Source organism: Triticum aestivum, chromosome 7D (assembly GCF_018294505.1).
Source record: "Triticum aestivum cultivar Chinese Spring chromosome 7D, IWGSC CS RefSeq v2.1, whole genome shotgun sequence".
Lineage (NCBI taxonomy): Eukaryota > Viridiplantae > Streptophyta > Magnoliopsida > Poales > Poaceae > Triticum > Triticum aestivum.
Window position 1 is genome coordinate 121,611,650 of NC_057814.1, and position 12,092 is coordinate 121,623,741.

The 12,092-nt window shown below is 45.6% G+C and overlaps 1 protein-coding gene across 1 annotated transcript; it reads right to left on the minus strand.

Annotated features, from left to right (window-relative positions):
* Positions 1–1,503: 1,503 nt before the first annotated feature.
* Positions 1,504–5,815, minus strand: LOC123167931 (homeobox-leucine zipper protein ROC8). Its single transcript, XM_044585788.1, has 9 exons — positions 5,151–5,815; positions 4,912–5,029; positions 4,070–4,777; positions 3,873–3,971; positions 3,580–3,792; positions 3,290–3,473; positions 2,930–3,198; positions 2,709–2,798; positions 1,504–2,590 (listed from the first exon to the last, which is right to left on the minus strand). The coding sequence occupies exons 1-9, from the start codon at positions 5,279–5,281 to the stop codon at positions 2,204–2,206; spliced, it is 2,199 nt and encodes a 732-aa protein (XP_044441723.1). The 5' UTR covers positions 5,282–5,815; the 3' UTR covers positions 1,504–2,203.
* Positions 5,816–12,092: the final 6,277 nt, after the last annotated feature.

Consider the following 12,092-nt stretch of genomic DNA (forward strand, 5'->3'; position numbering starts at 1 on the left):
GCCCTTGGAGACGTACTTAAAGCCATAGTTTTAAATAGCGCACTAAGCATCTTGACGGCGGACCTCTTCCAAATGCTAAGCTATAGCGTGCTATAGCTATAGCACGCTATTTAAAATGTTTGTTCATTTATTTGGACCAAAATCTTTTAGGGCAAGACCTTTTGTAAACGCTATTTAAAACAATGTTTAAAGCGCGTGGCCCTCCGCCGATCATCAGCACAGCACGGCGGCGTGCGCATGCATGGCCGCTCGACGCATGGCGTACGCCCGAATCGGTTGTTGGGCGTGTCGCATGTGCTCGCTCCGTGACGCAGACACGTCTGTCTACATATACACGAAACGAGCTGCTGCTTCGGTTGGTTGGCTGGTCTCTTCGACACGACGATCGATCGACCAACGACAACAAGCTGGGCTGGGGCCGTTGCTGCATACACATAGGAGCAAGCGAGTAGCAAGCGATGAGAGCAGCAGTAGACTTGTGGCAGTACAGGAGTACGAATACAGGCAGTGTAATAGTAAGAGGCCGGGCCAGGAAAGCAAGCGGGATTCCATTACAGCGTTTTCTTTCTTCCAGGAGAAGAAAGAAAGGCGATCTCGCCTCCTGCCGCCAGGGCGCCTTCCTCCGCCGCCGTCCTCCGGCGGCTCCCCTCCGCCGACGACCTCGATCGTCGGTGGTGAGGGGATCGCCAGATCCACGCGTGTGGATTGTTTTAGGCATTAGTTTTTTAGGATTTTCGGTTGTTCATCGTCATGACTTTGACAATGGCGATGGCGGTGCCGACTAATAAATCTTCAGATCCTTTCCCAACGAGGCGATCCGTTTTTGGGGTGGGTTTGGAAACCAGTCTGTTTAAGCAAGGATGGTGAGGCGGCGGCGGCATCCTCGTGGTGGATATGTGTCCTCGTGCTCCGCCATTGCAATGGCGTTTGCTCCAACGCCGGCGTGGAGCTTGGGAGGTAGTCCACGAGCGGATGCAGATTGTGGTCTGCATCGACGGTATCTGGAAGATGGTGGATCTGGGTTCGTAGTTCGTGCCAAACAGGTATGGTTTCCTTCTCCAACATCTTAGTTGGGCGGGGGTGCCAGATCTGGAGTTCGATGGCGTGTCCGTGGTGTTGCCCCGGTCTGATTCGTTCAACGGCAATGGCTTCGCTTTTATTGGCGAGCCACCTTGGAGGTCCGCAAAGCTGCATATCAGCGATGGAGCCGCGTCGAGCTCGGGTGTGGAGGTGATCCGTCATTTTCTCCTTTGGTAGCTGCGATGGTGGTGCCAGAGGCAGGTGACGGACGTTGTCAAGCTCAGAAGATTCTTCAGTCTTATTTGTAATTTTTACTTCTTGGCTGGTGTTTTTGTGTGCAAAGCCTAGCGTTCTGTTGCCTTTTCAGTTTTGTCAGGTCGGTATGTACGTGGCTTGTATTATGATCCTTATGATATAAATGAGGCACATGAAAAAGAAAGAAAGCAAGCGGGGGTGCTGGCAAGAGCAAGATCGAGCGCATCATCTCATCCATAAAACTTTAACCAGATCTCTTTCTTTTCCATTTATAACCGAAATGAATGTTCATTCAAGGCTGTACATTGATGGAGCCAAGTCAATACCCGAACCATGCATTTCACCCCCTACCCCCTCCCCTATTCTCTGCCGCACACACACGCACAGCACCAACACATAGGAGGAAAAATGGGACAATGGTGGCGGTGCTGCGGCGGCACGAGGAGGAAGAAAGGGACAAGCAGCAATGGTTCGTTCTTGACTCTCTCACTGTCAAAGGCGCCTATCATATCTCTCTTTCTGATTGCTGATCTCTCTGACTCTGACTGACTCACTCACTGACTGACTGACCTGACGACGCATATGCATGCATCAACTAGTTTAAGGTGGGAAATATCCTGTAAAATTACGCTAATGGAAATCCAAAACGAAGACTGACGAACGAACGAAGCCTAAACATGCAATGGGATGGTGTGATGGTGGACGCATGGATGGATTGGATGGATGGACGGACGGACGGAAGGAGAAAGAGAGAGAGAGAGAGAGAGTTGCGTCGGCTTGAGATGCCGCAGCAACAGCAGGTGGAACGCATGAATGCGAGCATTCAACGCACCAACCAACTGCTCTCTCTCTCTCTCTCCCTCGTCAGAAGCACTAGACGAACACTCTAGCTTAGCTCGGATGGATGGTGGATGGACGCCCATGGCGGCTAGACGCAGTTGAGGGCGGCCTTGATGTTCTGGACGGTGGTGCTGACGAGGTTGTTGACGGTGGCGATGGACTCGGCGTTGAGCTTGGACGACGGCAGGCTGCTGATGAGGATCTGGAAGGCGACGCTGACGATGCACCCGGCCGCCATCGGGGTGGCGGCGGCGCTGGTGGACGCGCCGCCGCCCACGCCCGCGGGCCAGATGGCGAACCCCGAGGGCAGCAGCGGGATGCCCGACGGGTCGGCGCCGCTCATCATCATGTTGGCCGCCGGGATGTCGATGGGCGAGTGAACCACCATGGAGCACCCCGACGTGTCCGTGCAGCTCTCCTGCAGCACCAGCATGGTGGCCTGGCCACCTTGGGGAGCCTGGCTCGGGCTCAGGGCCTGCGATTCAAAAAGTTGCCAGTATCGGACGCCATTAACGCAAATACTATCCACAGTGTTAATGCAGCAATTCAATGGCGACGGAGCATTATCGCCTCGTCAAGTCATTAGTCATTACCCGCAGCAGGGTGATGCAGTTCCCGGGATTGGGGCCGTTGGGGATGCGCGACACCGGCTGCACCGAATTCTCCTTGCACAGGACGTCCCACTGCATGCACATCAACGGCGAGAGACATGGCGTCAATGGCGTGTGTCACCCGGTACTACGTACGTGACAAGTGATAACAACCGTAACAGTGTAGTGTGGTGCGTGAACGTAGGGAGTTAAGCAGAACGAACCTGGGTGCGCGTGTTCTCGTCGCGGAGGAAGCCGAAGACGTGGTCGGCGGGGACGGGGAGCCAGACGGAGGTGGCGGCGCCGAGCACCACGCCGTTGGGATGCCCCGGCTGGGCGCCCTGGTTCATGGACACGCGCACGCACACCTCGTTGCCGGCGGCGCCGGGCATGGTCGTCCACTGGTGCTGCGGCGACGCCGTCATGCCCCCGCAGAAGCTGCTCACCATGCGCTGCGACAGCGCCATCATGCTGCGTCTCCCTTCGGCCGTCACTGTCAACAACATCCACCATCATGGTTAGATTAGAACAAAACAAAACAACAAAAACGCTCTTGCTTGGGGTTTAAGGGCCCATCGGGGTACCTCCGGTGGTCTCGCCGTGCATCACGCCGGGCACCTCGAGTGAGGAAGCGTAGCGCTCGCAGGCGCGGTGCAGCGCGGCGACCCAGCGGTGCGCCCCGAAGGCGGCGCCGCTCTGCACGATGTCGCGGTACAGGGGGCCGATCGGGCTCTTGTCCTCGATCTCCATGTGTTCGACCCAGGTCACCTGCCAACAAAACAATGTCCATGTCAGAACAACTCTCAGAAGCACAGCATGCTACACAGGAGAGAGGCCGATGGACTGATGGGTCGTTGGTTCGCTGCTGACTGACCTTGGAGTAGCCATTGGTCATGTCGGCGATGAGGCAGCCGGACGGGAGGCGGCGGGAGCGCGGCGGCGGCGCGCCGTAGTGGGCCTCGCGCTGCATGTCCGCGGAGACGTCGGCGATGGCCCACATGCCCTGGTCGATCTGCCGGCAGTAGCGGAGGAAGCTGAACTCGCGGGTCGGGACGGCCGGCGTCATGAACTGGAGCTGCTCGTACATCTGCACACCCAACACCGTTATGTCAGATCGCGACTGATTAAGATTCTATGAAGAGAAAGGAACGGATTCGACGGCGTTACCATGACGAGGGACTCGTTCCTCCCGTTCAGGCCATTGACGAGGGGGTCAGTGATCCGCGCGTGGGACACGATGCTTGGGAAGAACTCCATGAACTTGCTCTGCAGCAGCCAGCAGCAAACAGTCAGTTCAGAACTAGTCGATCAAGAATTGAAGGGCAATCGGTCGAACGGTTAGAGGGGATGGCTGGAAGACTCACCGGGTCCATGAACACTTCGACGAGGTTGACGGGGCTCATGCACACGATTGCCGAGTCCCGGGAGCCCTCGACGCGGATGTCTCCGGCGCGGAAGTTGCTGCTGCCGGGCTTGGAGTAGATGGAGTCGTACGCCTGGACGTCGATGGTCTCCCGGCCGTCGCCGCCGGGGATCTTGACCCAGACGTTGTCGCCCTGCTGGGTGAGCCGGATCAACTCGTCCATGGCCCGCGTGGCCATCTTGGCCAACAAGGGGCGCTCCTTTTCAGTCACGGGCGCCGGCAGATGCATGGTCGGCATGTCCGACAACGGCATGCCCAGGCCAGCCCCGCTGAGGAGGTCGAGGTCCAGCGACAGGCCGCCGCCGAACTGCTGGTGGTGCCCTCCGCCCATCGGCACGCCGCCCATTGGCACCCCGCCCATGGAGAGGTCGAGCGAGGAGACGTTCATCTGCGGCGTCCCCTGCGGCAGCTGCGTGAAGGGGCGGCCGAGGTACTTGGCGGTGAGGCCGGCGACGCTGTCGAGCTCCTGCTTGAGGCGCGCGTTCTCCATCCGGAGCTTCTGCTCGTCGAAGTAGTCTTCCGCGATGGGCGGGCCGCCGCAGGTGGGGCAGATGACATTCTTCAGCGCCTCCCGCATGGCGATGTTCTCGCACCGGATCTTGTCGTTCTCCTGCCGCAGGAAACAGTTGTCCTGCCGTTCGTGCTGTGCCTGCCATGTCCATGCCATCCACAACAAACAGATTCCGCCCCGTTCAGGAAACAATTCAAGACCAGATCATAGAGAAGAAAAAGAGAGAAACTTGGAGCAACCAAAGATTCGAGTCCATGGATGGCACCACTTACCTTCATCTGCGTGCGCCGGTTCTGGAACCAGAACTTGATCTGGCGGGCCTCGAGGCCGAGCTCGCGGCTGAGATTGGCGCGCTGCGCCTCGTCGGGGTGGGGGCACTCCTTGAACATCCTGCCAACACACGGACGACAGACGCCATTACTCCTCTCTACCGATCACCGGCGGCAAGAATTAAGATCGCAAACAAGGCGAGAATTAAGGCAGGGGGCGCATGATTAAGAGGATTACGTACGCCTCGAGCGTCTGAATCTGGCGCGGCGTGTGGCGATGGTAGCGCTTGCGCCGCTGGTTCTGGTTCTGCTGCTGGTGGTGCTGGTGCTGGTTGCTCTCGGATCCCCCCTCCTGGTCATCCCCGAAGTCCATGGTTCTCGCTCGCTCGCCGGCTAGGAGGAGAGGACCGGAGGATGAGCAGGAGGAGGAAGGAGGGGGAGAGAGACCTTGGCACTCTGCGCTGCGTGGCCTCTCCGGGCTCGCCCCCGGGCCTATTTATACGCGCCGGAGAGGTAACGGCAGCAGCGCCGGGCCTCGAGGATGAGCACGCGAGAGGGCGAGCCGCGAGCGATATCCGCTGGCGTTGCTTCGCCACCCGGATGCCACCCCCGCGATCTTTGTTCCCGTATGCCGATTTTTGCACCGGGTTGAAACGGCCGATTGGACCAGCTAGCTCCTCCGCCGCTGCTGGCTGGACGCTCCTCTCCCTCCTCCCTCCCTCACTCCCTTCGTCCCTATCCTTCTCGCGCTCTCCGCTCCACGGCGCCAGCAGCGGGCGGGGTGGTGGTGGTACTAGTAGTAACCGGTGCGGGCGGAATTAAGGGCCGGCGATTTTAAACACGGCGCTCGATCGTCGGGGCCATGACCACTCCCCCCTCCTCGCTTTCTCTCTCCGCACTCTAGATAGACTGGCGCTCTGTTGGGCTCCGATGGGCACAGCTGGAGCCATTTAAGGCCAAGCGGGTCGGGTCCGCGAACACTACACCCTTTGCTGTCAGCCCTCCTCCCGTAGTAGCGCAAACCACTCCCTCCTCCCAAGCCTGGATGATACCTGACACTTGTGGCATTTGGACCTGATGATGGTGTGTTTTTATGGTATAATGTAAATTGGGAAACAATCATGCATGATAATGCTCATAGCCTGGTAGTGTATAAAACATGTTGATCTAATGACCATGCTGGTTGGTATGGCTAGTATTAACTTTGGACACTTGGCCACAATTAGCAATATTGCGCGGGTTAATACTTGCTATAAACGATGTTTCCTACTATTATTGTTGGAACCAGGTTTCAGAAATTACAATCCTTATAAATTGGTTTACATAATAAGATTATTAAAAGACTATGTTGGCCTTTAAAAAAGAAGACTATGTTGGTATCTTTGTGTTTCCATTGCCTGCCTATGAACTTTTATGCATGTGGATCAGTCGATTCACCAAACATTCATGATACGCTATGTTTAGAAAGCTTAATACATATCGGTTTACACTCATCGCTAGCTAGAGCAAACAAATTTTTATTGTGTCGCGGCTCATTTTTTGTATGGCCAAATTGACATGATTGAGTCCCTACGTGTTCATAAAGCCATGCTAAGATGTTATAGCGTGTAAGTATTTGCATGGGTCATAAAGACCTTCATGCTCCCTTTTGTGTCGCCGTACGTACTTCCTTTCATGTAGGATGGTTGTTTCTTGTAACGTAATGCAAGGTTTTACGTCTGTGTACGTAGTTCCTTCCTTGTAGGGTGACCGTTTCGTGTAACGTAATGCAAGGTTTTACGTCTCTGTACGTACTTCCTTTCATGCACGATGACCGTTTCTCGTGACGTAATGCAAGGCTTCACATATTTTTGTATGTACTTTCTTTCATGAAGGATGACTGTTTCTTCTAACGTAATGCAAGGTTTTACGTCCCTCTACGTACTTTCTGTCATGTAGGATGGTCGTTTCTTTCTTGTAACGTAATGCAAGGTTGCACGTCTCTCTACGTACTTTCTTTCATGCAGGATGACCGTTTCTTGTAACGCAATGCAAGGTTTTACGTCCCTCTACGTACTTTCTATCATGAAGGATGGTCGATTCTTTCTTGTAACGTAATGCAAGGTTGTATTTGTTTGAAGTTTCCAAGAAGCTTATTAGTGTTCATTCAAATTTAAGTCATATAATGTATAATGATATTTGGCAGAATATATGAAGCACTTCATATCAACTATGTTCGAGTTTATTGACATGCTTTTCTACCTGCCCTATTGGGTTTGGATGCAAACAACTGAAGGCACCTAGAGTTAGACTAGAACATAGTGACCTGTCTTGAAATGTACTTTTTCTCCCCGTCCATAAATGACTCTAGAGGCATTCTTAAGAATGTTCACTCTAATAAGGGATATAATCCTAAAGCTGATTTTGAAGCTAGATAATCCTAAAGATATGTCCATGTATGGCTTGTTAACCATTCCATTCCAAATGCAATTAGCAAGCAATAATTTCCTACGTCCTACATACGTATTTGAAATCAAATCATTGTATTGGTGGATTGTTATCTAGTAAATCATAATATTCATGTCCTAAAGTAAGATAGTAGAACAATGACCCACCTATTATTATGGCCGGGCACTACCATGATGAGGCTAGATATGGTAATTTATTTGTTTGAGTTCATCATTTATTCCTTTTACAATGGCGGTTTGGTTATAAAATGTGTTCATCCACATGGGAGATTTGATTTAGTCGTCGATTTTATTTAGCTTGCCACTTACATGAAGCAACACGGAATCAAGTCCTTGATCCTTCATTTATGTTGCATATACTTTAATTCAAGTGGACTCCTTCAGTAACATGTGTTGTTTCATTAGATTCATAGCCAATCACATGTTAGGCCGAGAATAAACTTTTTATGCTTAAACAATATGATACTTTCTTTGCCCATGAAACTAAAACAACCATCGGAACTACAATCATCTTCTTATTGTAAAACCTTTTTCTGCCATTGTCCTTCACAACCATTATACCTACTGTATGCATGTAAAGTTTGATCTAGATGCTTGTACAAAATGGGAAGTTGTGATTGGAAAAGATATATTGCAAGATATTTATGTATATTACTTGCATGTTTTTTATTACCTTAGTCAATTATCATACTTCAGTTCACTTAATGGTATAATTTTTCATGTACCTGTAGTGTTGTCATGATTAATAAATACAATGACATAATAATCTAATCCCTTATAATTGTAGGTTTATGAAATTAAAATAGGACTGAATACTAAACTTATATTTAATATCCATATTTAAGTGGGGATATTGACACGCAGGAACAAATTACTTCCAACTATGTTTCCCATGTGAAGTGTGTTCAAATCAATACATATTACACAAATATATCTAGTTTATCAATTATGTAAGCAATATAACTTTATGAGATGCGCCTTTTACTAAGGAAAATATGGATTCCCAATATAGCTTACAAAAACATAACTTTGTATGGCATGCTTTGTACAATAATATGAATGCTATATAAAACAATACTCGTATACATATTAGTTTAAATAAATACAAATGTGGTATTGGCTAAAAGTATATGCTAAAACAATGCACAATGAGACTACGTATCATGGGTTTCTTTTGTAAGAACGAACATGATTTGCAATGATAATATTAACTCATCGATCACAAATATTTGTTGTGATCAAGTAGAGTAACACTACTCATTGTGAAAAATGAAGTAGACCAAAAAGATAAGAAAACAACTTTTAATAATGTACTAAACTGAAGGCTTGAGTAACAACTCGCTCTTATGAGAAATTGGGTTTGGCGAGAACGGTATACATTTTACTAATGCAAACACATGTTTTTAATGCGCAGAAAAGGTACAAAGCTTGTGAAAAATACATGGAAGCTACGCATCTACGTATACTACCAGCTCGACAAAAAAAGGGTTATGTACTTATGTTTGTACTTTTAGTGACAACTACACAACAACTTTTTTGCATGTGAATACCATAAGTGCATGCATCGAGTCCTTGGGGGAATGCGATTATATTGGATAACTAAACCCACATTTACCATGATTGTTTATTTATGTTCCCTAATCAAAGATCCATTTTGCGATAAATTCTTGACTTGACTATATGTATCAAGCAACATGATCATAGGCCCACCAGCACACAGACATATATCTACATGATGCATGAAACCCGTGTTATTTTTAGTTGTTGTTAAAATGGTCTTATAGTGCACAAGAAAAGCCATTATTTAGTTAATGCAATCTCTCTCTCTCTCTCGCTCTCTCTCCATGTTTTTGTTAACTCTCTATGAGTTCAAGTTATATTACTTCTCTTGAAGATGCATAGGCAAATAACATAACATGTATGGACATGTACTTCGGTTTTTAAAAGGCCATATTTCACCATGGAATAGCTGCTATCTTGGGAAAAGAATGCAAGATATTAGCTTTGATACTCACCATTGTTGGCAATGTTGTGTAAGTTATTATAGATACATTTTTCCATGTTTTAATGGAACCATGTTTGAGTAATAACAATATATGAATTGTAAGTTGCTACATTATTATCTTGATACCTTTAGCCTCTATGGGATTTGATGCATCCAGTGTAGTTGATTCGTCACACTTAAACATATAGTTTTATAACTACCATATTCATACTCTATATTGATCTATAATTATTGGTTGCTAGAACAAATGAGTTTGAATTGTGCCATGTTTAAAAAATTTATGTAGATTAGTTAACGTGTTGATTATTACAATCTTGATGAAATTATAGTGTGTAAACAGTTGCATGGACTACTAATTGTTGTGTTCGTTTTGCATATTTCTATATGTTCGTTTGCCAAATAATGCTTGTTTCTATATCATAAGTGTTAACTTGATGGTAGCATGAAGATGTAATTAGTTGATAGCATGACTAAAATATGTTCTGTTGTAGCACCAAATAATTATTTAGTTTCCCACAAAGTAATTGTAGTTGCAATATGCAAACATACAGAACAAATATGAATTATATTGATGTGATACTGATGATTTATGGTAGAATTGAATAAGAAATTCACATGCATACCATACCATCAAACTTTTAAACTATACTAACTACAATATATGAGTACATTACTTATAAGAACGATGGCATTGCTGCCAGTGCATCAAATTTATTTTGTGTTAGTGATATATTGCACTGTATCTAAATGTTGTTATTGGAGTCATGTGGTTGGAATAGGGATCATACTTGTACACCACATTATAAGGCATTGCTTCAAGAAGTTAAAATTGTGTGCATTTCGCATGTATTCTTAATGCAGGGCACTGTATCCATAAAATATTTATGTATTATGAAAATTTACCATAAAATCTAATCCATCTATATATCTTGTAATAGTAGGCCATCAAATATGTACAAAATACAATGTAATGGGTATAACTCATGGATATTTGAAGTTATTATGAAGCTTGCCACTACACATGGGAGATATTGAACCATATAAATGTATATTTTTAGTAGAATTTGGTGATACATTCGACGTTATTGACCTCTCTCTCTCTCTCGCTCTCTCTCTCTCTATCTCTCTCTCTCTCTCTCTACCTCTTCTATCGGGTTTGGATGTAAACACATGAGCCCACAGAGAATTCGACCCGAAAAGGGTAATATGTCTTCAACTCTATATTTGTCCCATCATTAAACTACTCCAAAGATATGGACGGTGTGCTGGCTATGCTACTTAATTCCCTATTCTTTAGAATGTAATTAATACACATTAATTTACTGCCTATAATGCATGGATTGGAAAATCAAATAAATATTGTGATAAGGATGCACAATGTTCCAAATCTTGTGATATTAATATTGGACATTTAGTACTACCTCATAATACACATGTTCTAAATTAAGAAAAGTAGCATGATAAGGTGTTACTACAGAATATTAAGCAAGATATTGCAATATTACTGCTTGATTTTTATTATTTTACCGATTTTACAATAGGCATCTAGATATTTATTTTGTTCATCTTAATCTACATCAAAGATCAACTAACATTTGAAAGCTGGGTTTTAGGTTCACTTGGGATAATTTTACTTTGTTCCTGCTACATACAAGGAAGAACGTGACATCAAGATCTGGACCCGGAATTTGTGTTGAGTATTGTTTTATGTGAGTGCAACTCCTGGAGTAATATGAAGTATTCTTGTTCATATGGATAAGTGATAATCACATATTTGGCTAAGATACAACTTTCGTGTTCATCTTATAAATTCCATTCCGAGGAAATAAAAGTACAACAATCATACATTCTACAACCATTTTCCTCATGTAAACATTTTTCATACCCACTCTCCTTCACAAAGTACATACTTGTAACCATTATACATATTTTATTTTGAATATAGGCTTATGATACTAAATGATGAATTGTAATCATCCATAAGCATATGAAAGTGAGGAACACATAATGAATACATATTTAATTTTCACTTTTTTATTTGCTAGACACTTTAATTCATTATGGTATTTCACTATTCAAAGGATGGTGTAATTCATCTCGACTCATAATAGTCAATGATGATGGCATCTAAGATATGAAAGAAGAGCCATCGAATATTGCAGTCACTTATAATCTTAATAGTTATGAATGGAAATATTGTTGGATATGAACCAATTTATAATACCTATATTATTGAAGAATATTGAGAACAACTTTGGGGGTACTATTCCCCCATATCATCTGCTTTTAAAGTCATATATTCCTTGATACATTATCTAGTTTATTTGTTCTTTATGCAATATAATTTTGTTACATGTATTTTTGCTACTAGGAAGAAGATTTTTGTTTCCTAATATAATCTCCACATTACATGTATTTTGTATGGAATAATCACTATAAGACAAAGCATACACCGTATGAACTTGGCCTGGTATTGGTAAGTGAAAATACATTATAACGTGTTATATACTTGCCCAAATATAAGTGTTATAGATTAGGTGGAATTAAACAAAACTCTATAAATAATTGAAGAAAAACCAAGAGGATAAATAGACAAAGGTCTTATAGTAGATAACCAACCTCGGGCGGTTGGATAGCAAGCTTATCCTAGTAATGACCTTAGTTTGAAGAATGTGAAGCGCATGATCAACACACATATGCTTGATTTATTTGGCATTTTGAATATGTCTAAA